At 43.3% G+C, this 25845-nt stretch overlaps 1 protein-coding gene across 1 annotated transcript in view; it reads left to right on the top strand.

Annotated features, from left to right (window-relative positions):
* LOC138809119 (integrator complex subunit 3) overlaps positions 1-25845 on the top strand; it is a 47916-nt gene that overhangs the window by 5775 nt on the left and 16296 nt on the right. The window contains exons 2-13 of the mRNA XM_069995540.1: positions 4944-5027; positions 7524-7607; positions 12333-12446; positions 12724-12808; positions 14316-14382; positions 17248-17392; positions 17773-17902; positions 19260-19357; positions 22746-22937; positions 24546-24633; positions 25115-25194; positions 25612-25703. Coding sequence (XP_069851641.1) covers positions 4944-5027; positions 7524-7607; positions 12333-12446; positions 12724-12808; positions 14316-14382; positions 17248-17392; positions 17773-17902; positions 19260-19357; positions 22746-22937; positions 24546-24633; positions 25115-25194; positions 25612-25703 — 1259 coding nt within the window. The remainder of the gene's footprint in view (positions 1-4943; positions 5028-7523; positions 7608-12332; positions 12447-12723; positions 12809-14315; positions 14383-17247; positions 17393-17772; positions 17903-19259; positions 19358-22745; positions 22938-24545; positions 24634-25114; positions 25195-25611; positions 25704-25845) is intronic.

Here is a 25845-nt window from a genome sequence, read left to right as displayed (position 1 = left end):
ATCAGTTAGGCCTCTTCCTTATCCCCTCCCTTTTCCTCCTCTCTTAGAAGGCAAAGGTTTACAGAGGGTCAGTAGGAGAGGAAGCTTTTCAGCCTGGTTAGGCACTTATCCATGTCCTGCAGTGGGTGGTTGGTTTTCAGGAATCTTTGAGGACATGCTGAAGTAGTGACAAGGGGCTAGAGAGTCTGGTCCCTATGGATTAGATGTGTACAATTGTTCAATTTCCCTACCAGTTGAATAGATTCTGATTAAGCAGGATGGGTGCCTTGTGTTTTCACAGGTTATTTAAGCTTCAGAACATTCTCGGGATAGACATTAACTCATACAAGATGAGCCTAAGGCTAGGTAATTAGCACTGGTGGGTTTTTTCTATTCCATGCTTTCTGGTTTGCATTGGTTAGCTGCTGCTTGATTTCTCTTATCTCTCTATGTTGATTCCATAGAGATTTTCCCTGGTAGGAAGCAATATCTAGAATTCCACTCCCCCTGCCCTCTCCCCCCCCCCCCATTTTGCTCATTTACTATCTTCCTGATTTTGAAACTGCTTGGTTTGGGGTCTTAGCAAGAAGGTCTAGACCAAGCAACTGGAATAACTGACCCATCAGTCTGTAATAACTGACTTGGATAGAAAGGAGTGAGATTTCAAAAAAGAGAAACCCAGCCTGAGTTTTTTCCCCCTTCCTCAGGGGAGATTGGACTAGGTAATGAGGAATATCAGAACTCCCAGGTAATGAGAGTCACAGCTCAGTTTTCATGTGATCTCACAGCTTCTTTTCACAAGTACACAGGTGCTGTTTATTAAAGCTGAGCTTGCTGATCTGACCTAATTTGGGAGATTGAACTGATGTTAGTGTAAACTTGTAATACCTTTAACCCTGGTCTTATTTTAGGCTGAAGTTTTGTAGCTATCAGAACTTTTTGTCTTAAGACAAGTCTCTGATACCTTATGTTCTTACATAGGATAGACATTGACAATCTCATTGTAAAGATCCAAGGAGAAACATAGTTATCTTTCAGGCCAAGACAGCTTTTCCATCCTCCTTACTTGTTTGTTTCTCAAAACACAGTTAAAGAAATACCTTAAGCATCTCTCAGCAAGTTTGTTTTGTTTTTGTATTTCCAGGGCATGAGCCTGGGGCCTCTTGTTTAGGCCTATGTTCTGCTACTCATGTTCTACTATTACACTGCTAACCTCTTCCTCCCCCCACCTCCATTTATAAAGTATTTTGAGACAGGGTCTCTCACTAAATTCCCCAGGTTGGCTTTGAACTACCTACCCTTTCTTCACAAGTTGAGGTATTATAGGCATGTACCCCCACAGTTTCAACAAAGTTCTGTGGTAGCCTCTAAAATCAAACAAGTAAACCAGTCTACTTTTATCCTGGTTTTGTCAGCATTATAATCATTGGGAATTGGCTTTCTTAAAACAGTTTTTAGATTAATCTTCATCATAAAGTTTTAAAAGCCTCAGGAAATAGTTTAGGTATTGATAAAGAGAGTTCTCTGTCTTAACATGAGGTATATTTTCTCAATATTGTATCAATATGTAGCATTTTTTCAGTATAAATGCTTTAGAATAGGCCCCACTGTCTGAATCTCTACAGAATATTAGGCAGCTACCTTTGAAATAAGTGACCCTTGGATTGGCTTTAATGCAGCTTTGTTTAACTGGAGAAGTTGGCAGGTTTTAGTTTGGCCTTTTGTTCTCTGTCTCTCCTTTCCTCATACTTTTTGATTTAGCAGTGTGGTGGGGATGGGTCAGAGGGAGCAATTCAACTGTGAAAAAGTAGAATATTATTTCCATGTAGCTTATCTTTCTGTTTCTATTACCTAGCAGTACATGGCAATCTTGTTTTATTCCCTCCAACTCCTTCTAGATTATTTTGAAGCAAGTCTAAAATGTCATTTCATCTTTAAATACTTCATATGATTGTATAGCTTAAGGCTTTTTAAAAAAAATCATAGTCTGAGTGTTACTCTCACATCTACAAACATTAATAATACTCTTCTTCAAGCTACCTTATGGCCTCACTTCTGTCCCCTGTAGGGTTTTCTAGAAGCTCAGGTTCCTTTTTGTTGTTGTTGTTGTTGGTCGTGGGTCTTGAACTATGGGCCTGGGTTCTGTCTCTGAGCTCTTCAGCTCAAGGCAAGCCCACTACCACTGGAGTCATAGTGCCACATCTGGTGTTCTGATGGTTAATTGGAGATAAGAGTCTCACAGACTTGGGCTGAGAATGTGACTTAGTGGTAGAGTTGTTTGCCTAGCATGCATGAAGCCCTGGGTTTGACCCCTCAGTACCACAAACAGAAAAAGCCAGAAGTGGTGCTGTGACTCAAAGAGTGCTAGTCTTGAGCAAAAAGAGCTCAGGGACAGTGCCCAGACCCTGAGTTCAAGCCCCAGGACTGGCACAAAAGAAAAATAAGAGTCTCATAGACTTTTCTCCCCTGGCTGGCTTTGAACCACAATCCTCAGATCTCAGCCTCCTGAGTAGCTAGGATTACAGGTGTGAGCCACCAGCACCTGACTCACTATTAATTCTTCGATATAATCAATATTAGGTCACTATTCAAACTGTTCTTTTTATTGTTGTTGGTCATGGGGCTTGAACTCAGGGCCTGGACACTGTCCCTAAACTCCTTTCACACAAGGCTAGTGCTCTACCACTTTAAGCCAGAGTGTATTTTCGGTGGTTAATTGGAGATCAGAATCTCACAACTTTCCTGCCTAGGCTGGCTTCAACCAAGATCTTCAGATCTCAGTTTCCTAGGTAGCTAGGATTACAGGTATGAGCCACTGGTACTCAGCTCAGATTGTTGATTGTATCCTAAATTCTTTATTGTTCAAGTTAATAATTGATATGATGCTTTAATTTTGTTTTGGTTCATTAATTTTTATTTTTATTCTTATTTATTTTTTATTACTTATTTATTTATTTTTGTTCGTGGTGCTTGAACTCTGGGCCTGAGTGCTGTCCCTCAGCTCTTCAGCTCAAGGCTAGCACTCTACCACTTGAGCCACAGCGCTACTTCCGGTTTTCTGGTAGTTTATTGGAAGTAAGAGTTTCACAAACTTTCCTGCCTGGGCTAGCTTTGAACTGTGATCCTCAGATCTCAGCCTCCTGAGTAGCTAAGATTATAGGCGTGAGCCACCGGCGCCTGGCTCTTGATTCGTTAATTTTTAATAACTAAAATAATTTCAAATGTAAAGAAAAATTATACAGGGTCTCGCTGTGTAGCCCAGATGGCCTTTAATTTGAGATCTTCCTGCCTTAGACTCCTGAGTGTTGGGATCACAGGTGTGTGCCACCACATGTGGATATTTTATTTTGAGATGGAGATCATACCATGTGGTTCAGGTTGTGGTCAAACTCTGGCTTCAAGTGATCTTTCCACCTTAACCTCCTGAGTATCTGGTTTTATGGGTACACAAGCTTATCTGGCTCACTTCAAAGCATCTTAGAGGCACGTGGTACCAGTTTGTCTCACCACTGGTGATAGTTACTTAGCTAACGATGTGTCTTTAGGTTTTCTTTTTTTTTGGGTCCGGTCGTGGGGCCTGAACTCTGGGCCTGGGTGCTGTCCCTCAGCTCTTCAGCTCAAGGCTAGCGCTCTACCACTTGAGCCACAGCCCCACTTCCGGCTTTTTTCTTTTTGCTTATGTGGTGCTGAGGAATCGAACCCAGGGCCTCAGGCATGCAAGGCAAGTGCTCTACCACTGAGCCACCTTCCCAGCCCCTCTTTAGGTTTTCTTACATTTATCATTTTCTTTTTGAAATTAATAGGTATTTTAAGCCTATGTAAATATATAATTTCTTTTGCAAGTTTTACTACTGGTTTTAGCATACATCATAATACTTAGTAGAACCGCATTTTTTAGTTATCATTCTATTATAAAGGAACACGTTTGTAGCCAGGAGCCAGTGGCTCACACCTGTAATCTTAGCTACTCAGGAGGCTGAGATCTGAGGATCAGAGTTCAAAGCCAGCTCAGGCAGTAAAGTCTGAGAGGCTCTTATCTCCAATAAACCAGAAAACTGGAAGTGGTGGTGTGGCTCAAGTGGTAGAGGGCTAGCCCTGAGCTGAAGAACTGAGGGACAGCACCCAGGCCCAGAGTTTAAACCCCATGACACACAGATCAAAAAAAAAGAAGAAGAAAAGCACATGCCCATTTTGGAGCTTGAACTCAGCTTCATGCTTTTGCAAGGCAAGTGCTCTACCACTGAGCCACCTTCCCAGCCCAACTTCATGCTTTCGTTTGGCTTTTTGATGCAGGGCTGGTGCTCTACCACTTGAGCAACACCCTCACTTCTGGCCTTTTGCTAGTTAATTGGAGATAAGAATCTAACAGGCTTTTCTGCCTTAGTTGGCTTTGAACTGCTATCCTGAGATCTTAGCCTCCTGAATAGATGGGATTTTAGGCAAGAGCCACCAATACCCGGCTCTTTATCTTTCCTTTTTTTTTTCTTTCCTTTTTTTTTTTTCCTGTCTGGGCTTAGAAAGATGATCAGGTTGGGATTTTTTCTTCTTAAGTTTCTCCCCTACATTTTTTTTGGGGGGGGGTCCGGTCGTGGGGCCTGAACTCTGGGCCTGGGCACTGTCCCTCAGCTCTTCAGCTCAAGGCTAGTGCTCTACCACTTGAGCCACAGCACCACTTCCGGCTTTTTTCTTTTTTCTTATGTGGTGCTGAGGAATCGAACCCAGGGACTCATGTATGCAAGGCAAGCACTCTACCACTGAGCCACCTTCCCAGCCCCTCCCCTACATTTTTTGTTGCATCAATTAGTTGTACCAAGGGGTTTCATTTTGCCATGTCCATATATGTATACAATGTACCTTGATTAGTTTTACCTCCTCTGTCCTCATCCTCCAGATTAGAATTTTTTAAAAAAATTGTTTTGGGGCCAGAAATACTACACATTTAATTTGTTCTCACCCCTCCCCAGAGGTTGGAAAGGTGTATGAGTATTGTGACGTCAATGACTACTGGTGTCTCCGAGAGAGAGGCCAACGATGCCCTCAATGCGTATGTAAGTATTGTGTTTCCCTCACATCCAGTTCACTTCTGGGAAAGTATTAAGACCTAACCATGGGACTGAAGTTTATGTTAGGTTTCCATCTTAATTTCCAAACTGTTTTCTCTTACTTTAGGAAATTAGCTCTTGGATTCTTATGCATCTTTAAGTCACAACTTTGCTTGCTTTTGTTGTTGCTGCTGTCTCTCTCTCTCTCTCTCTCTCTCTCTCACTCTCCACCCTTTCTCTTTTGTACAAGTCCTGGGGTTTGAACTCAGGGCCTAGATGCTGTCCCTGAGATTCTTTTCCTCAAGGCTAGTGGTCTACCACTTGAGCCACAGTGCCACTTCCAAATTTTTCTGAGTAGTTTATTGGAGATAATCTAATAGACTTTCCTGCCTGGGCTGGCTTCAAACCATGATCCTCAGATCTCAGCCTCCTGGGTAGCTAGGGTTTTAGGCATGAGCCACCAGGACCTGGCTTCTCGTTGCCTTTTTTAGAGGGTCTTGCTTTATAGCCTCGATTAGTATTTAATTTGGTATGTAGCCCATGCTGACCTCAAATTTACAAATCCATCTGCTTCAGCCTCCCAAATGCTAGATTTATAGGCTTATACCACCAATTTCAGTTAAATAGCAATTTTATTATTATTTTTATTTTATTTTGCTAGTCCCAGAGTTTGAACTTGGTCTTGTTCAGCTTGCTAGCTTGGCTGGTATTCTAGTATATGAGCCCTGTCTACAGTTCAGCTTTTGCCTGATTTTGAGGCGGGGGTGGGGGGATTGGGGGGTGGGGGGGTCTTTCTTTTACTTTTATTTCTTTTTCTTTTTCTTTTTTTTTTGTCGGTCATGGGACTTGAACTCTGGGCTTGGGTGCTGTCCCTCAGCTCTTCAGCTCAAGACTAGCGCTCTACCACGTGAGCCACACCACCACTTCCAGTTTTCTGGTGGTTTATTGGAGATAAGAGTCTCACAGACTTTCTTGCCTGAGTTTTTTTTTCTTTGTAAGCAATTCTCACACAAATGTTTTTATATTTCTATCAATCTGTGTGATGGAGATGATTTTATTTATTTACTTTTTATGCTGGTTCTGGGGCTTAAACTGAAGGCCATTCAGGATGCTGTACCTGAGTTTTTGTGCTCAAGGCTAGCGTTCTGCCACTTGAGCCACAGATCCACTTTGGGCTTTTTGGTTGTTAATTGGAGATCATAGACTTTCTTGCTTGGGCTTGCTTGAATAATGATCTCAGATCTCAGCATACTGAGAAGCAGGATTACAGGTAAGCCACCAGTGCCCAGCTTCAAAATGATTTTAAATAGCGCATAAATGTAAGAGTAATCTTGGTTACATTGTAACTATCTCCAAGTTTTGCCTGTTTATTATCATAGATTATTCTCCAGGACTTGAACTCAGGCCCTCATACTTTCACTTGGCTTTTTTGCTTAAGAGTTACACTTCCTCAGGAAGCTGAGATCTGAGGATTGCGGTTCAAAGCCAGCCCGAGCAGGAAAAGTCTATGAGACTCTTAGCTCCAATAAACCACTCAGAAAACTGGAAGTGGCACTGTGGCTCAAGTGGTAGAGCACTAGCCTTGAGCTGCCCAAGCCCAGAGTTCAAGCCCCATGACCAACAAAAAAAGAAAAGAAAAAAGAGTTACACTGGTTACCTAAGAATCTCTGGACTGTTCTGCCTGGGCTGACTTCTAACTACCACTCTCAGATCTCTTGACTCCCAAGTCCCTAGTATTCAGGCATGAGCCACTGGCACGCAGCACTATTATTTTTACTCTGTTTTCACTTTAGAAATCATAGAAATTTCTATGATTTGCTCATAGCTTGGGGAAAGTATGCTTGTTATTCACAGCTCCCTCTACCAAAGGCTGGTTAAGGTTATGGTCTGATAAAAGTTGTGAAAAAGAATTCTTGAGCCACAGCGCCACTTCCGGCTTTTTTGTTTTTGCTTATGTGGTGCTGAGGAATCGAACTCAGGGCCTCAGGCCTGCAAGGCAAGCGCTCTACCACTGAGCCACCTTCCCAGCCCATGGTTGTGAAAAAGAATTCTACCCCCATTGGTTGGTGAAAGCAAAAAGGGTTTAGCTCTTCTTCTACCTTGCTTGTAAAATGTACCTCATCTGTTTTTGTTTTTGTTTTTGTTTTTGGGGGAGGGGGTCCAGTCGTGGGGCCTGAACTCTGGGCCTGGGCGCTGTCCCTCAGCAATTCAGCTCAAGGCTAGCACTCTACCACTTCAGCCACAGCGCCACTTGCCGCTTTTTTCTTTTTGCTTATGTGGTGCTGAGGAATCGAAGCCAGGGCCTCTTGCATGCAAGGCAAAAGCCACCTTCCCAGCCCCCCTCCTCTGTTTTAATAGAAGAAATTACTAGATTTAAGAGTTGGTCATTTGTCATTCATTGTGTGTTATCCAAGAGTCATAGGTATTCTAGGAGAAACTGCTAAAATTTTCTGCCTGTGAATAACAGGTAGCTATTTGTTTTTTCTTTTCTTTATTTTACAGGTATGCAAAGGACCTCCTCAACATGAAGAAATCTGCCTGGGCTTGTTTACTCTTGTCCTTACTGAACCTTCCCAAGCCCAAAAAGTAAGATACCTGGTCTGGACCCTTTAAAGACATAATCCGGGAATATGGTGGAGTTTACTGTCTAACTTGGGTTTAGCAGATCCTTTGACTAAAGCTGAATCACCTTGTGCTCCAGTTACAATTTCTTTTTTTTTTTTGGTCATTCCTGGGGCCTGAACTTTGGGCGTGGGCGCTGTCCCTCAGCTCTTCAGCTCAAAGCTAGTGCTCTACCACTTGAGCCACAGTGCTACTTCCAGCTTTTTCTGCTTATGTGGTTCTGAGGAATTGAACCCAGGGCCTCGTGCATGAAAGGCAAGCACTCTACCATTGAGCCACCTTCCTAGCCCCTGTAATTTCTTTTTTTTTTTTTTTTTTGTCAGTCGTGGGGCTTGAACTCTGGGCCTGGGCGCTGTCCCTCAGCTCTTCAGCTCAAGGCGAGCGCTCTACCACTTGAGCTACAGCGCCATTTCTGGTTTTCTGGTGGTTTATTGGAGATAGGAGTCTCACGGTCTCTCCTGCCCTGGCTGGCTTTGAACCACGATCCTCAGATCTCAGCCTCCTGAGTAGCTAGGATTACAGGTGTGAGCCACTAGCACCCGGCCCCCTGTAATTTCTTTATTGCAAATTTTTTTTTAACTCATTGTGTGTTTATGTGCATGCGCGTGCATGCACACACACACACCAGTATTGCAGCTTAAACTCAGCTTCATGCTCTCAACTTTCACTCAGAGCTCTACTATTTGAGCCACTTCTCTACTTCCAGCTGTTTGGTGAGTAATGAACTTTGCCAGTCAGGCTGGCTTTGAACTTTAATCTTAGATCTCAGCTTCCTGATGAGCTTGGAATTAGAGGCATGAGCCACCAGTGCCCAAACTTTTTTTTTTGTCGGTAATGGGGCTTTAACTCAAGGCCTGGGAGGTGTCCCTCAGCTCTTCAGCTCAAAGCTAGTGCTCTTCCACTTGAAACACAGTGTCACTTCCGGTTTTCTGGTTGTTTATTGAGATAAGAGTCTCATGGACTTTCCTTCTGGGCTGGCTTTGAACCATGATCCTCAGATCTCAGCCTCCTGAGTAGCTAGGATTACAGGCATGAGCCACCAGTGCCTGGCAAACTTAATTTTTTTAAAGCATCTCTTGAGTTGTGGGAGATTGTTTTTTCTTTCTCATTTCTCTTCTCTTTTCTTAGCTGTTTAGTTTATTGCTTGTGCCTTGCCCTCAACCCTTTTTACTTTTAGTTATTTTTGTGGCTTTTTGTTTTTGTTAGGCCTCTGGTATAGTTGGGATAACAAAAGTGTGCAGCTACATCCAGCATCTTTTGGTCAAAATGTCTTGCTGACTTCATGCTTTCAAACCATCATTTTCCCAATCTCCATTTACTAAGTAGCTGGAACTTAGGCTGTTTTGTTTTTATCTTATCATTAAGATACTTGGGAATAAAGATGTCTCCATTTTGCTGTTGTTAAATATTGATATGATCCCATTGAATCTTAAAGAAATTATTGACAAAGATGAAAGTGTGTAGGTTGAGGTTAAGGCATTTTTTTCTCTTGCTTGAATTCATTATTTATTTTTTTATTTATTGCCAGTCCAGGGACTTGAACTGTGGCCTGGGCTTCTTTTGCTCAAAGCGAGTGTTCTACCACTCAAGCCACAGTGCCACTTCTGGCTTTTTTGAGAAGTTTATTGGAGATAAGAGTCTCACAGCTGGGCACTGATGGCTCACGTCTGTGATCCTAGCGACTCAGGAGGCTGAGATCTGAGGATCACAGTTCAAAGCTAGCCCGGGCAGGAAAGTCCATGAGACAATTATCTCCAATAAATAACCAGAAAACCAGAAGAGGCACTGTGGCTCAAGTGGTAGAATGCTAGCTTTGAGCTGAAGAGCTGAGGAACAGTGCCCAGGCCCAGAGTTCTAGCCCCATGACCTACCAAAAAAAAAAAAAAGACTCACAGTTTCCTGCCCAGGCTGGCTTCAAACCATGATCCTCAGATCTTAGCCTCCTGAGTAGCTAGGATTACAGCCATGAACCACTGGTGGCCAGCTTTACATCTTTTTTTTTTTTTGGGGGGGTCTGGTCATGGGGCCTGAACTCTGCGTCTGGGCACTGTCCCTCAGCTCTTCAGCTCAAGGCTAGTGCTCTACCACTTGAGCCACACCACCACTTCCGGCTTTTTTCTTTTTGCTTATGTGGTGCTGAGGAATGGAACCCAGGGCCTCATGCATGCAAGGCAAGCGCTCTACCACTGAGCCACCTTCCCAGCCCATACATCAATTTTTATAAATACTTTAAAATCCAATTTAAGGGCTTACAAATGCAACTCATTGGTAGAGTGCTTGAACAGCAACAGGCCCTGGCCTTGAGGTTCAATTCCCAGTACCACAAATAGAATAAACAAAACATCAGAATCTTATTTAGCTGTTTCAGTGCAATTTAGTCTTGCCTGCTGGAAAGGCATATTTGTTGGTTTAATGTGAGAAATGAACAGAGTAAGTGAAGGGGGCAGGGTTTGTGTAGTATTTCTTGCTCTTTGCCTGGCTTAGCAGTGGAAGGCCACAAGACTCTGCATTGTAAATGCTGTATCAAGAATTTGACCATCCATACCCACTTCCTTTTGCACTTTGCAAGTCCCATGAAAGAAGGCAACACTGCAGAGAGGATGATTGAGAAATTAAAAACAGGGAACAAACACCACATTGGGATAAGAGGTTCCAACAAACTACTACCAATGTGCTGGTAGTTATGTCTGAAGCCTCCCCAGGTTAGTCACAGAATGGTTAAAGAAGATGAGGGAAGTCAAGATAAAAGGAAAATCTGTCAAGTCAGATACAGAGACAACTTTAACCATAGAGGAACATTGCCTATTTAAATGAAAACAAATTCCAGAAATGTGGCCAGGGCAGGGAAAGAGGACAAACCTCTCTGAAGATAATAGGGTTGAATGAAGAAAGAGAAGATACTGTTTGCCTAATTCCATGCCCTGCCAGGAACCTTAACAAGAATAAGTGCTGGTAACATACATTGCAGCTGGGAACAAAAAGTATCTCATCTCTGATGCTGTTTTACCAACCTGTAACAGTTTGCTGACCAGCAAGGAGAAAAATGGGAGGAAAAAACCTTAGCAAGCTTCCAAGAGGGAAGATGTAAATCAGAAAGAGCAGAGTTGTTGAGCACTGGTGGCTCATGCCTATAATTCTAACTACTCAGGAGAGTGAGATCTGAGGATAGCAACTTGAATCTTGCCCAGGCAACAAAGTACATGAGACTCTCATCTTCAGTTAACAACCAAAATAGGAGATGTGGCTCAAGTGGTAGAGCACCATAGTTGTTATTCTATCTTGTTTTGAGCCAAGTTCTTGTTAAGTATCTCAGTTTAGCCTTGAACTCACTACATCACTATGTATCCTAAGCTGTCCGCAAACACAAAGCTTTCCTGTTTCAGCTTCCCAACTGCTGGGATTACAGGCATACACCTCTTTCCTTTTTCAATACTTAGCAAAAGTAAAAGGCATCCCAGAGAAAAGAAAGACATTTAGGGTAACTGAGGTAGCTCAGTCAGTGGTAGAGCAATTATCACAGATCCATGGCTTAATCCTCTAGCACCACACAAAGAAGAAAGACATATTTATTTATTTATTTATTTTGTCAGTCTTGGTGTTTGAACTCAGGGTCTGGGTGCTGTCTCTGAGCTTTTTCACTTAAGGCTAGCACACTACCACTTTGAACAGCAGCTCTGCTTCTGGTTTTCTGGTAGTTAATTGGAGATGAGTCACATGGAGCTGGCACTGGTGGCACACGCCTATAATCCTAGCTACTCCGGAGGTTGCAATTGAAGCCAGCCAGGGCAGAAAATTCAGTGAGACACTTATCTCTAATAAACTATTCAGAAAAAGCCGGAAGTGGCGCTGATGCTCAAGTGGTAGAACACATAGAAGCTCAGGGACAGTACCCAGTCATTGAATTTAAGCCCCAGGACCAGGCGAAAAGAAAAAAAATCTCATGGACTTTCCTGCCCAGGCTGGCTTTGAAACACAATCCTCAGATCTCAGCTTCCTGAGTATCTAGAATTACAGGCATAAGATACCAGTGTCCAGTTTAAGACATTGAATTTTAAAATTTCATTTTCTGTTTTTGAGAAAAGATTTTACTGTATAACTCAGGCTAGCTGATCCTTCTGTTTCAGCCTCTTAAATGCTCAAGTTATAGGCATCCACTAACATACCCAGCTAAGAAACCTCAATTTGGGTTCTGTCCTTTCTCTCCAGGACCCTGATCCCTTAAACTCCCCTTGCTGCATCTAGTTGGGTCACAGCAGGTCGAAAACCCTCTGGGTTCCTTTTTGACTTGTTCAATCAAATCCATTCTGCAGTGACCTTTTACTAGGAGTTGAAAAGCAGATGGCCTCCACCTGGTTTTGCTCAGCTTGTAGCATCAAACAGTATGACATTTCCTTAGAAGGGAGGTAGGGGGACAAGGTTAGGACTAAGAGCTCTGCTCAGCAGGCTTTCTTTCCTTATTAGAGAGTTCAGTCCTTTTTTCCTACCCTGTAAGATAGAACATAGGTTTGTGATGGAGGTGCCCTGTGGAGGGAAATTATTCAGCATGGAAACTGTATTTCCCATTTTGCTATTTAGTATCATCTGATTGGTAGTGTTTTGTTTAAGAGACAGGAGGATAGGGGTTGACTAAGGGTTGGGTCAAGAGCCTTAACTTAGTTTATTGGCTGCTTACAAACCTGCTTCTTATAGTGTTACCGGGACTTGGCTCTGGTGAGTCGTGATGGCATGAATATTGTCCTGAATAAAATCAACCAGATACTTATGGAGAAGTACCTGAAGTTGCAGGATACTTGCCGTACTCAGGTAAGATTAGAAGACGATCCTGGGAGGGGGAGTTAGCTCATAAGTAGTATGTGCTCTGCATGCACAAGGCCCTGGGTTTGATCTCCAGTTCTAAAGAGGGTAGGGGTAGTATATTCCGTTCAAAATCAGAACTATTATTGTGGTTTTCTTACAGTGAAGGGAAGGAAGAGTTAGGGTCAGTACATCTTACCATTGTGTAACTAAATTGTAACATGACTATATTAGCTCCTTTTTCAAATTTATAGGCCCTGCTGTTTATTTCTTGTCTTCTCTCTAGTTGGTGTGGTTGGTAAGAGAACTAGTGAAGAGTGGAGTTTTGGGAGCTGATGGTGTTTGCATGACATTTATGAAGCAGATTGCAGGTGAGTTTGATGACAGGTATAAAGAAGAAAAGAAAGGAGCCTAGAGACTAAGTCTAGGCAATAGAAAATGATTAAACTCCTAAGGAATATGATTCTTAGGTTACTTAGACTTGATCTGATGCAGACATCTGCCCATATATGTTTTAGAAAGAAATGAACAAAACCACAGAAGTCATTTGTAGCAATAAATCTTACTTTTCCTGTCAAATCCAGACCTGGGCTTAGTGGTATTCTGGATCTGGAAGGAATGAGGAGAGAAATACAGGAAGTAATTTGTTCTCATGTCATTATGCTTTCAGAAACCTAGACATCCTCCCTGGCTCTAACTCTATGTTTTGTATATTTGCTCCCTTAATTTTGACATCTGATTGGAGCCAGTCTGAGGGACAAACGATATCACAGAACAGACCCTGACATTTAGGTTTTATTATCTTAGTGTCTGTGACATCTGTCTTAGCAACTGAATATGAAAGAGATCTGCTCAAACTACCTTTTATATTCTTGAGATTACATGTGTTTGTTTAAAAATTACCCTGCTAAAAACAAAAAGTAAATACATGAAATTAAATAAAATTTAAATAGTCTTGCTGTTTTATCTCACTATTTGCCCAATGGTGCTTTGCCATCCCCCCCCTTTGGTGTATGTGAGTACTAATCTTTGTGCTGTGTGACTATGTGAACACTGAATCTTTTTAGATGGACTTGAGGAAAGGCATAGCATTGTTGTGCTGGATATTTTTGTCTTCTCTCCTGGCACTCTGACACTTTTTTCCCCATTTAACACAGCTCCCACTTCTTATCCCAAGACTTTGGCCTGTCACCATTATTAATTCTATCCCAAGAAGTTTCATAGCAAAAACTGAAGACTGGTGTCTAGAAACCCTTGGCCTGATGTGAGCCTGAGCACCTGACTCAGGACATCCAGATGCTGGGCTGAAGCTATTGCCAGCTACTTGCACCTCTCAGGCCCTGTTTGAGATACTATCCTTGCTTTTCATCTTGCCTTTTCTTTTTATTTGCTGGGCCTGGGCCTTGAACTTTGGGTCTGCGTGCTGACCCTGAGCTCCTTTTGCAAAGGCTAGAACTCTACTCCTTGAGCTATAACACCACTTCTGGCTTTTTCTGTGATTAATTGGAGATGAGTCTCATAGAGACTTTCCTGCCCAGGCTGCCTTCAAACCGTGATCCTCAGATCTTAGCCTCTTAAGTAGCTAGGATTACAAGTGTGAGCCACCAGCAATCAGCTTGTAAACTTGCCTTTTCAGGGGCCAAATTGTTCCTATTCCAATGCCTAGAGTATGGGAAAATAATCCAGAAGATTCTCCTCATTTCTGTCTGGAGGCAGAGAGGAAAACTTTAAAGTCTGACAGAAGAGAAGGCAGTTTATCCTAGCATTCTGAGCAGCAGAAATAGGACCAGCAAGATGGAGTGAGAAGATGTATTGGATTTAGCTGAGCTGCTAATCAAAGCTACTGTATTCTGATTCTGTCCCTTCCTTTGAAATCAGGTGGAGATGTCACAGCCAAAAATATCTGGTTGGCAGAAAGTGTTCTGGATATCCTGACGGAGCAGAGGTAGAGTCCATCATTAAGGGTGGGGCAAGAGCCAGATATGACTATGAGGGATGTGAGTATGGGAAATGGGGAAGAAAGGATTGTGTGGCCCAAGAACTCCTTAAGTTACAGAGAGGGAGGAAGAGGCAAATGTATTAGCTGGAAATGAAATAATTAATGCTATAGTGTGCCCCAAGGAATGAAGTAGTGGGAGACAGGGTCCTTGCTAAAATATCTCTGAACCCAGGAAAAACTGGTTTTATCTGATAAGGGTTTATTTTTGAGCTAGACCTCCTTGGAATGTTTATCCTTGGGGGGAGGTGGGAGGAGAATGAGCTCAGCAGAGTAGGGCCAGCCAACCACATAGGCCTGGCAGGTACCCCTTCTTCCCTCCAAGCATCTCAGTCCAACACATGCTCTTTTTTGGAATGGCACAGCGATGGTGGGAGCAAGGAAATGATAGAGATCAGCAAGTCCTGCTTAGACTCTATATATAGGGCTCGGAGGCTCCAATGGTAGGGAACACATAGAGGATATATGAGACTTTGTAGTTGGTTTTTTCCCTTCTCCCTCAAAGAACCAGGCATGGTATGGGCTAGCTCTATATATGAATTTGGGGAGAGAGCCTTCCCCTTGGTCCTATAACCCAAATCTTTGTATTGATTAATTTTAATCTCTTTCTAGGTGAGGAAATCTAACCAAGTGATCTAGAGGGAAAATAGTATCTATATTATCTTCATTTTAGAAAAGTGGACCTCCTCCCATAATTCACACTTGTAAAAGAGCCTGCTGTGTGTGCTGTGTTCTGCTCTGAGAACTACACAGCCTGCTGTGTAGTGCCACCTAGTGCCCTGGGTACATCTGTGCAGTTACACTGGGCCTAAGTACCATCACACCAACATGAGTGATTCTACATCCTTTTCTTAGGTGTCTGTATCTTTCTACTACCCTAGATGTTACAGGATATTACCCTGTCTCTTTTCATTATGCCATTGCAGGGTTCAGATTTGTTCTGCTAGCTAGCAATCTTAAAAAGTGATGTTTTTTTTTCTTCTTTTGTTCTTGCTGCCATATAGCTCTTTCCCCTAAAGCCGAATTTTTCATTACAAATGTCAAATAGCCAACTAGCTTCCTCACCCATTCCCTGCACCCCCAACCTCAAATTCACCTCTTTTGGTGAAAGTGAAAGCATTGAAATTTTAAACTGTGTCCTCTCCACACCCTCCTTTTAACCCCCTCCCATGTGTTTTCAGGGCTGTGGCAATAAAAAAAAAAAAAAAAAAAAAGCAAGTGGGGGATGGGGATCTGCCCAGTGTCCTTGGCTAGTGTTTTCATTTTGTTGTGAAAGGAAAAGGCCAGAGTCTTAATTAGGTGGCTTGAGCAGTTTTCCGGAATCAGGATGTGGTCTGGCTGGATTAATTAAACTCCCTGTCTTCTTCCAGTTCCCTGCTTTCCAGCAGGGAGTAGCCAAAACTATCAGAAGATATTTGCTTGAGTGAGACTGCTCCCCAATTTTGGCATTTGGAGATAGCATCAGAATTTTAGGAATCTCTCCACTATGTAAAGACACCCCTTTTAAGCAACAGGGGACAAATAATTCTATTGCACTGTTTTCCCTTGGGAAATTCTGAAACTCCTAGGAAATGGGTTTTGCCATCCAGAACCAAGTTCTTTTTTTTCAGATTGTGATTTAGGGGCAGGTGACTCATTGTCTGAGGGTGGGGTCACTGGCTAGAGAGAGCACCAGGGAAAGGTTTATAGCAGGGTAGGCTGCTAATGGCCAGCCTGAGAGAAGAGCTAGCACAATGTGTTCTAAGAACTCTAGGTCCTGAAAGGTCTTGGACAACCTTAGAGGTCCTTTGACTACCCTTAAGAGCTATTGACTTATAATTCCTTTCCCCATAGAAGACCTGGACAGAAGCTATAACTTATCCCTATCCCTGGTACCTCACCATTGCTTGGCACATTATAGGTACCTTGTAAATGTTTGAGTTGAATGCATCAACAAATAGTTATTTTATTAGAAGCTATGTAAGTAATTAAGAGTGTCTAATCCTAGTTACTGAGGAGGATGAGATCTGAGAATGATGGTTTGAAGCCAACATAGGCAGGAAAGTACTGAGACTTTTTTTTTTTTTTCGTTATGGGGCTTGAACTCAGGGCTTGATTTCTTTTTCTCAAGGCTAGTACTCTACTACTTGGAGCCACAGCCTCACTTCTGGTTTTTTTTGTGGGGGTTTTTTGGTGTTTTTTTTTTTTTTTTTCTTTTTGGGTGGTTAGTTAGATGAGAGTCCTGGGGACTTTTTTGCCCCAGCTGGCTTCAAATGGTAATCCTCAAATCTTAGCCTCCTGAGTACCTAGGATTATAGGCGTGAGCCACTGGCACCTGACCAGTACTGGGATTCTTTATCTCTAATTAACCACCAAAAAAAAACCCTGGAAGTGGAGATGTGGCTCAGGTACTAGTCTTGATCAAAAATGTTCCAAGACAGGGCCCAGGGCCCTGAGTTCAAGCCCCAGGACCAGCACACAAAAAAGAAAAAAAAAATAAACAAAAGAAAGGATACCTTCTTTCCTCCAAGCTTCTAGGGATTGAATCCAGGACCTTGCACATGCTAAGCAAGTGCTCTACCACTTGAGGCATACCTCTACCCGTCAGTCACCTGTCTTTATTGGGCACTTAGAGAAACTTAGTAAGTTATCCTTTCCTTTGCTGGTTGATAGTGGAAGGTAAATAGTGGGCTGAGCAAGCAAGTAAGCAAAAAACCTTCTCCCAGTGTCTGATCATCAAATATTTCTGAGGCATGGGACCCAAGTCCAGACAGATGAATTGGAAGAGTGAATAGGTCTAGACAGGGTATAGTTCAGTGTCTTTCCTCCCTGCAGAGAGTGGGTACTAAAGAGCAGCATCCTCATTGCCATGGCTGTTTACACATACCTCCGTCTCATTGTTGATCACCACGGGACTGCCCAGCTCCAGGCCCTGCGGCAGAAAGAAGTAGACTTCTGCATCTCACTGCTTCGGGAACGGGTAAGGGAATAGAAGAAAATCATTGGTGAAATAGGACCTGTTAGACAAAAGAGTTTTGGGGTAAGCTGTTAGGGCTTGATGTGAGAGTCTGATTCTTTTAGAATTTTAAAACAGTTTTAGGTGGAGAGGGGAGTAAAATTAATGTGAAAGTGAGCAGGGCTTCTGCACTTCCCAGTAACTTCTCATCCTTGGTAGTAGTTCTCAACTTCTAGCTCTTCTTCTTAAACAAACAGCTAGAAGCACATCCTTTGACTCCACCACTCTTTCCTCCCCCTGTAGAACATGTTGTTCCTTTGTCCTCACTCCAGAAAGTAAACAATCCATGTTTTTATTCTCTTCCTGCCCCCTCCTATCACTCCCCCCACCTCCATCCCATCAAGTTTATGGAGTGTTTGATGATTGGCCGAGACCTGGTGAGACTACTTCAGAATGTTGCTAGAATACCAGAATTTGAACTGCTTTGGAAAGATATTATCCATAACCCTCAAGCCTTGAGTCCTCAGTTCACAGGTAAGTAAGTGCAAGAACAGTCTATCCTTGAGAGGTGGCAGTGTATATGTCCTGTATGAATTGAGAGGGCAGAGATTAGAAAGGGACCATCTAACAGAAGACACGGGACTAGCTAGGCTTTAACTGGAAATGGAAAAATTCACGTGGTTTCTAGATAGCTCCTACTAGGCTGTCTCTAGTTCCTTGAAGAAAAAAAAAAAAAGATACCCAGGCAGGCACCAGTCGCTCACACCTAGCTACTCAGGAGGCTAAGATCTGAGGATCACAGTTCAAAACCAACCTGGGCAGGAATGGCCATGAGACTCTGATCTCCAGTTAACCACCAGAAAACGGGAAGTGGTACTGTGGCTTAAGTGATAGAGCACTAGCCTTGAGCTGAAAAGCACAGGGACAGCACCCAGGCCCAGAGTTCAAGCCCCACAATTGACAGAAAAAAAAAAAAAGACTGTGAACTGATCTTCCCCTCCTGTCATTTTCTTGGCTTAGGATATAAGCCAGATGACCAGTTTTCCAGTTTCATTGAGTCTGTCAGGGACTCAGTGGTCAACCCCTAAAACTGAATCAGAAGAGGAGGTGCCCCTGCACTGTGGATATAACTCTGTGGTAGAGTGCCCATCTAGCTTGCCCAAGGCTCTAGGTTCAATCCCTTGCCCTTGAGAGGAAAGAAAAAAAAAAGTCTCTCTGGGAACAATCTGGCTTTTATTTCTGAGGATCCAGTCTGATCAAAATCCTCTTTAGGGAAAGGAAAGAATCTCTGTGTTTCACTCTGTCCCTTTCCCAGTGTCCTGCTGAGGTCTAAAGAATAATTCTACAATCCAGGTGCTGGTGGCATACGCCTATAATCCTAGCTACTCAGGAGGCTGGTATCTGAGAATCACAGTTTGGAGACAGCCCTGACAAGAAAGTCTGTGAGATTCTAGTCTCTGATTAAACACAGAAAAAGCTAGAAGTGGTGTTATGGCTCAAGTGGTAGAGCACTAGCCTTGTGCAAAAGAGCTCAAGGACAAGGCCAGGGTCCAGAGTTCAAGCCCCAGGACTTGCAAAGAAAAAAAAAAAATCCCAGAATCCAACAGTCAGACCATCAGGAAAAGTAAGATAGGCTTCTCATATTTTCCCACCCATTGCAACTGCACTTATGTGAATATGAGGCTCTGAAAGGCCAGCAGAAGGGATCAGTGTAGCTGGGATGTGGTTGAAATCTCTGTAAGTATGCTTGTCCTCCCTTGATCTTATCTTGGAATTGTCCCATGAACAAAACCACTGGCCATTAGTACCTAGCTCAGGTTCCCCCTCTACCTTTTGGACCTGTCTGATCCTCAGACCTCTCTGTTTTCTCTTCCCTTTCAACTTGGTTTAGGTATCCTACAACTTCTTCAGTCAAGAACATCCCGAAAATTCCTAGCATGTCGCCTAACTCCTGACATGGAGACTAAGCTCCTTTTCATGACTTCCCGGGTGAGTATTACAGCAGCAAGAGGAATTGCACGTCTTTGTTGGGCTTCTTGTCTGTCAGCAGATCTGTTACCATTGAGTTCTGGTGTTACCAGTGACTGAGTAAATGCCCCTTACCACATGGCTGCTGGCTCTTTCCTCTAATCATTCTAAACTTACAACATTGTGCATGGTGCTGAGGATTGGGGGTACATTGCTGAATAAATAGTTGGGATTCTAGCTAATTTTTTTTTTCCTTTTTGGGGTGTTTGAACTTGTACTCAAGCTTGCTAGGATAGTGCTCTACACTTAAGTCAGCTCTGTTTTTCACTTGTTATTTTTGAGTTAGGGTCTCACTTTTCACACCAGCATGTGCCTGCCAGAGCTGTAATCTACCTACTTTAGGGTTCCCTTTGTTGCTAGGATCATAGGTGCATCATAGTTGCTAGGATCATAGGTGCCTCAATCCAGCTTTCCTCCATGGGGAGGGAGTCTCATGGAGTTTTCTGCTCAGGCTGACTTGGATCTGGAATCTTCCCAATCTCAGCCTTCTATATAGCACCATTGCACCCTGCTGCAGAATTATAAAGTCTTGTGAACTTTTCTTCCTGATCTGGCCTTAAGCTAGGATCCTCCCTTTCTCAGCTTAAGTAACTAATGTGTCACTGGCTCTTGACCTGAATTCCAGCTCTTTTGAAGCTTTTGTTCTGTCTCAAACAGTGATACCAAGTTGCATATAAATGATACTTTTACTAGTGTGAACTGGGGTATAAAACTAGTAAAATGAGCCTGGTGCCAGTGGCTCATGCCTGTAATTCTAGCTGCTCAGGAGACTGAGGATCACAGTTCGAAGCCAGCCAGAGCAGAAAAGTCCCTGTGAGACTCTTATCTCCAGTTAACCACTCAAAAACCAGAAGTGGTGCTGTGGCTCAAGAGGTAGAGCACTAATCTTTAGCACAAAGAGGTTCAGGGACAACACCTAAGCCCTGAGTTTAAGCCCTACAGCCAGGGGAAAAATAACTAGTTACGTGAGAATATCAATCTGGTAGTGGTTATTCCTGGAGAACTACAAGCAGTCAGGAAGAGAGCCATGGTTTCCAAACATGGCTGAACTCTGATAGAATTGCTTGAGGAGCACAAATGGACCTCAGGGGTCCCATTCTCCCAGAGATCTGATTGAGGAATCTTGTTTTTAGCAGCTCCTCCTGATTAATACTAGAGAACTAATGCCCTAGCCAGCGTTCAGATTCCCAAGGCATCCCAGAGAACTGGGCTATCCTTTGCGGTAGCTAAAAGGTAGTTAAGTGTTGGAATTTAGATTCAAGTTAGTTTTTTTAAAAAATGGTGTTTTTGTTTTGTTTTGTTTTGGTCAGTCATAGGGCTTGAACTCTGGGCCAAGGCATTGTCCCTGAGCTCTTTTGCTCAAGACTAGTGCTCTACCACTTGAACTACAGTGCTACTGATGGTTTTCTAGTCGATACTTGGGGGACTTTTCCTGCCTGGGCTGGCTTCAAACTTTGATCCTCAGATCTCAGCCTCCTGAGAGCCACCAGCACCTAACAAGTTAGTTAAAATTAGTGATATCTAAAGCTTATGACATTTCAAATGCTCAGTAGCTACCATTATTGTTAAAAGTCCTATTGGATAGTGTTGATCTAGATGTAGCTTTTGTTTACCTTTCTGTTCTCTTTTGAAGTTTTCTGATGGGAATAGAAGAGAAACCAGATCCTCCTGCAATTAATGTTGCTGTTTGGTGTCTGATTAGGGGAAGGACTTGGGAAAGAAGTTCGAAGAATTTGTACCTTGAATAATGGTCCTGTTAAATCAGTCAGCATAAGGAAGTGCTCGTTCAGTGCAGAGTGGTTAATAGGTACAGGTTTACTCTTGAGGAACATTCCTTACTGCTTGCCAATTATTCAAGAAAATAAGGAAGGATTATGTTTATAACCAGAGAGCCAAAGACTAGTATAGAAGTAAGGAGTCAAAAATGGACTGTAGTTGCTGTTGGGGGTAAATGTGGCATCAAGTTGGTGGCAAAAATGAATGCATCACTGACATGAAAGGTGAGCTAGAAAGACTGAGCAGTTGTTTTTGTTTTTTTTTTTAATCAGTCATAGGGTTTGAACTCTGGGCCTGGGCGCTGTCCCTCATCTATTCAGCTCAAAGCTAGTGCTCTACCACTTGAGCCACATTTCTAGTTTTCTAGTGGTTAATTGCCTGGACTGGCTTTGAACTGCCATCCTCATATCTCAGCCTCCTGAGTAGGATTATACGCATGAGTCACTGGCACCCATCTTTTGAGCAGTTTTTTCTTTTAATTTTATTGTTATTATTAAGGTGTTGTATAGAAGTTACCTTTTTTCATCAGTTTTTTTATACCTCTTCCTCTTCCTCTTCCTTCTTTTCCTCCTCCTCTTCCTCTTCCTTCTTTTCCTCCACCTCTTCCTTCTTACAGTTAAGTGATACTCATCTTTTCCTTCCCCTTTTGTCCTTCTCCTTTCTCCTTCTTCCTTCTTCTTTCCTCTTCCTTTTTCTCCTCCCTCTGCCTCTTCTTTTCCTTCTTTCTTTCTCCCCCTCATTGTCCCCTTCTTCCCTCCCTGCTCCCCCTCCTCCCTTCTTCTCTTGCTCTCCTCCTCCTCCTTCCTCTTCTTTCTTCTTATTCCTCTTCCTTTTCCCTTCTTATTCTTCCTTCTTCGTCTTCATCCCTTTTTTTTTTGTCGGTCATGGGGCTTGAACTCTCTGGGCCTGGGCACTATCCCTCAGCTCTTCAGCTCTTCAGCTCAAGGCAAGAGCTCTACCACTTGAGCTACAGCGCCACTTCCAGTTTTCTAGTGGCTTATTGGAGATAGGAGTCTCACAGTCTTTCCTGCCCGGACTGGCTTTGAACCTCGAACCTCAGATCTCAGCCTCCTGAGTAGCTAGGATTACAGGCATGAGCCACCGGTGCCCTGCTAGCAGGATATATAAGTAGTTTTTTTGTTGTTGTTGTTTTGTTTTGTTTTGTTTTGTCGGTAGTGGGGCTTGAACTCTGGGCTTGAGCGCTATCTCTGTGCTCTTCAGCTCAAGGCAAGCGCTCTACTGCTTGAGCCACAGTGCCACTTTATCCTTATTTTTCATTCTTTCTCTTTCTTCTCCTCCATCTCCTCCTTTTTCTTCTTCTTTTCTCTATTTCTTCTCCTTTTCTCTATTTCTTCCCCTTCTTCTCTTTCTTCTTCGCTTGTACTAAAGGTTAAGAGTCTCCCAGATTTGTCTGCCTGGGCCAACTTCATACTGAGATTCTCAGATCTAACAGATCTCAGCCACCTGAGTATCTAGGGTTATAGGCATGATCCATTGGCACCCATCTGTTTTCCTCTGCTCAGGAATTCCATTGTCTTTTCCAAGTTTCTTTTTCAATTTCTTCCTCCTCTAGGTACGGTTTGGTCAACAAAAACGATACCAAGATTGGTTTCAGCGCCAGTATCTGTCAACCCCAGACAGTCAGTCTCTGCGATGTGACCTCATTCGCTACATCTGTGGTGTAGTTCATCCTTCTAATGAAGTACTAAGTTCAGATATCTTGCCCCGATGGGCCATCATTGGTTGGCTCCTGACAACATGCACGGTAAGCAGTTGGGGCAATGGATAGAGAATATTGAGTAGCTAAGGATGCCTCTCCCATACTGTTCCTTACTGACTCTCCAGGTACAGCTGAACCCTAAGGGCCCTTTGTTGTGGTCCCCTGAATGACTCCTATTGTGTCTCTAGAACTTAATCCTGTTCTTGGGATTTAATAAGTTCATCTACCTTTTTACTGCCAATTCTCAAAAATTTAGATTTCTTTTAGCTTTTTTCTTTTTTCTTTTAGATTCTAGAAACCACAAATAGTTATTCCTCTGAACTTTTTCTTTCTTTTTCTTTTTTTTTGGTTGGTCATGGGGCTCAAGGCTAGCACTCTACCACTTGAGCCACAGCGCCACTTCTGGTTTTCTGGTGGTTAATTGAAGATCAGAGTCTCATAGCCGTTCCTGCCCAGGTTGGCTTTGAACCTCGATCCTCAGATCTCAGCCACCTGAGTTGCTAGGATTACAGATGGCATGAACCACAGGCACCAGGCTTGAACTATTTCTTTTTTCTTTCCTTTTTTTTTGTGTGTATATGTGTATGTGTATGTGTATGTGCACCCCAGTCTTGGGGATTGAACTCAGGGCCTGGGCACTGCCCCAAGCTTCTTTTGCTCAAGGCTAGGACTTTACCACTTGAGCCACATTGCCACTTCCAGCTTTTCTTGTTTATGTGATACTGAGGAATTGAACCCAAGGCCTCTTGCATGCAAGGCAAGCACTGTACCATTGAACCACCTTCCCAGCTCTCTGAACTGTTTCTTATTTGGGGGTTGTATTGTTTTGTTTTTGAGACAGGGTCATGCCATGAAACCCAGACTGCCTTAAACTGCAGTCTTCCTGCTGCAACCTCCAGGGTGTTGGGATAGGGCTTGCATTCTTTAGACCCTCACCTCCATGCCTTTGGCACTGTGTTTGTTTTCCTTTCTTTACCTGGTGAGAGACTATCCATCTTCTAATATCTACCTGCCCTCTGACCTCTTTTTTTATTTTTTTTTGCTAGTCTTGGGTCTTGAATTCTGGGCCTGGGCACTGTCTCTGCGTGTCTTTTGCTCAAGGCTAGCACTCTACCTCTTGAGCCACAGCACTACTTCCAGCTTTTTCTGTTTATGTGATACTGAGGAATCGAACCAGGGCTTCATACATGCTAGGCAAGCACTCTACCACTAAGCCACCTTCCTAGCCAGCCCCCTGAACTCTTCTGAGAAGGTCTCCTCTATCTGCCTGGGTCCTTGAAATGTGCCAATCAGATATGAGAACACGTTGCTCCTAGTGGGTGTTTTCTGGAAGGGCAGTCTTCTGTGACAACACTCATCTAGTCTTAAGTCAGAATAGGTGAGTGTTGCCTCAACTCATGATGATCAGTGGACTCCTAAATGTTCTCTGTATGGGAATTAGAGATGTGTACTACTAGATGTGTGAAGAACCAAGGCCAAATCCCATCCCCAAGATTGGTAAGACAACTGTGTAAACACATACAGATAACGCAGATTGTTAGGTTCTTCCTTACCTACGGAGGGAATAGACAAATGGCCCTGGAATCTGTCCTGGGCATGTGAAAAAAGGGAGCTGGTTGATGAAATAACCTTTTTTAACCTCTTCTTTTCCAGTCAAATGTTGCTGCCTCCAATGCTAAGCTGGCTTTGTTTTACGATTGGCTGTTCTTTAGTCCAGACAAGGATAGCATTATGAACATAGGTATGTGCTTGAGACCAGTCAGCACACCTCTTCCCCATGTCCTCAGCCCTCATTGCCTTGTCCTAGTGACAACAGTCATAAATCTCAGGCAGTGAGGAGGAGAGCTGATTTATCTGGGAGCAGTGCCATTGTTCTCATCTGTTCTCCTTTGACCTACAAGGAAAATTGCTTTGACAGGGCCAAGCAATCATCCCACCCCCTTCTCACATCTTTATGTTTGGGCTTTGGCATGGTGAGGAGGGTCTAGGTAGAGGAAAAGTATGCCACATTCTGCTTTTCCTCTATTCCTACCACACTTCTCTGAGCTTAATGCTAAGGACAAGAAGGGAAACGAAATGGGAGTTGATTTTCTTGGGTCTTTTCAGTAAGAATGTGAGGAGTAGACATATACATTTCCCAGAGTCACTCATAGGTAGACATCCATTTTTGGACATGGAAACAGTTTCTAATGTAGAGGGCCCTTTACTTCCACGTTTTCTAGAGCCAGCCATCCTGGTCATGCATCACTCCATGAAGCCCCACCCAGCCATCACTGCCACACTCCTGGACTTCATGTGTCGTGTAAGTTGTATGGCCCTCTCTCCTCTTGGTTGCTGGATAAGCAAAGTTAGGTGTATCTCCACTAACAGTGGAGTCTCTGCAGGGGTCATTGTGGGAGCAGAAGTGGTCATGAGTTCTACCCCCAAGTTAGCAAATGTATTCATTCCCCACTGTCTGCAGCTGGATTGGTCCTTGTTTCTCAGTGGCAGGATGATAACTCAAGGTAGAATTTAGTCTCCTCGAGGAGCAGCTGGGTCCAGTAAGTGTCCTGTCTAGTCCTGACTTTGTAGCTTAGAGTGGTCCAGAACACTATGGTTCTCTTTGCCACCATAGGTCTCAGTGTCACCTGACCAAAGCCAAAGCAGCTTTTTAGATCAAATTCAGAAAACTGTGACTAGAGGGTCCTATGCTTATTCTTTCTACTTCTTCCCCTTCCAGATCATTCCCAACTTCTATCCACCATTGGAGGGCCATGTGCGACAGGGTGTCTTTTCTTCCCTCAACCACATTGTGGAGAAACGGGTTTTGGCGTAAGAAATGTCTGTGTAGGGGATTGGGGCTGGGGAGAGACAATTCTCCATTTCTTATTATTAGGTATAGCCCCATCCAGGCCATGTGTATCCAAGTAATGCTATACCACTGCTGTTCCTTTTCTCTGACAGGTGTAAAAAG

The sequence above is a fragment of the Dipodomys merriami genome, unplaced genomic scaffold (genome assembly GCF_024711535.1).
Source record: "Dipodomys merriami isolate MVZ:Mamm:240054 unplaced genomic scaffold, mDipMer1.0.p SCAF_485, whole genome shotgun sequence".
NCBI lineage: Eukaryota > Metazoa > Chordata > Mammalia > Rodentia > Heteromyidae > Dipodomys > Dipodomys merriami.
The sequence above is the reverse complement of the archived record's forward strand: the minus strand, read 5'-3'. Positions and strand labels throughout refer to the sequence as shown.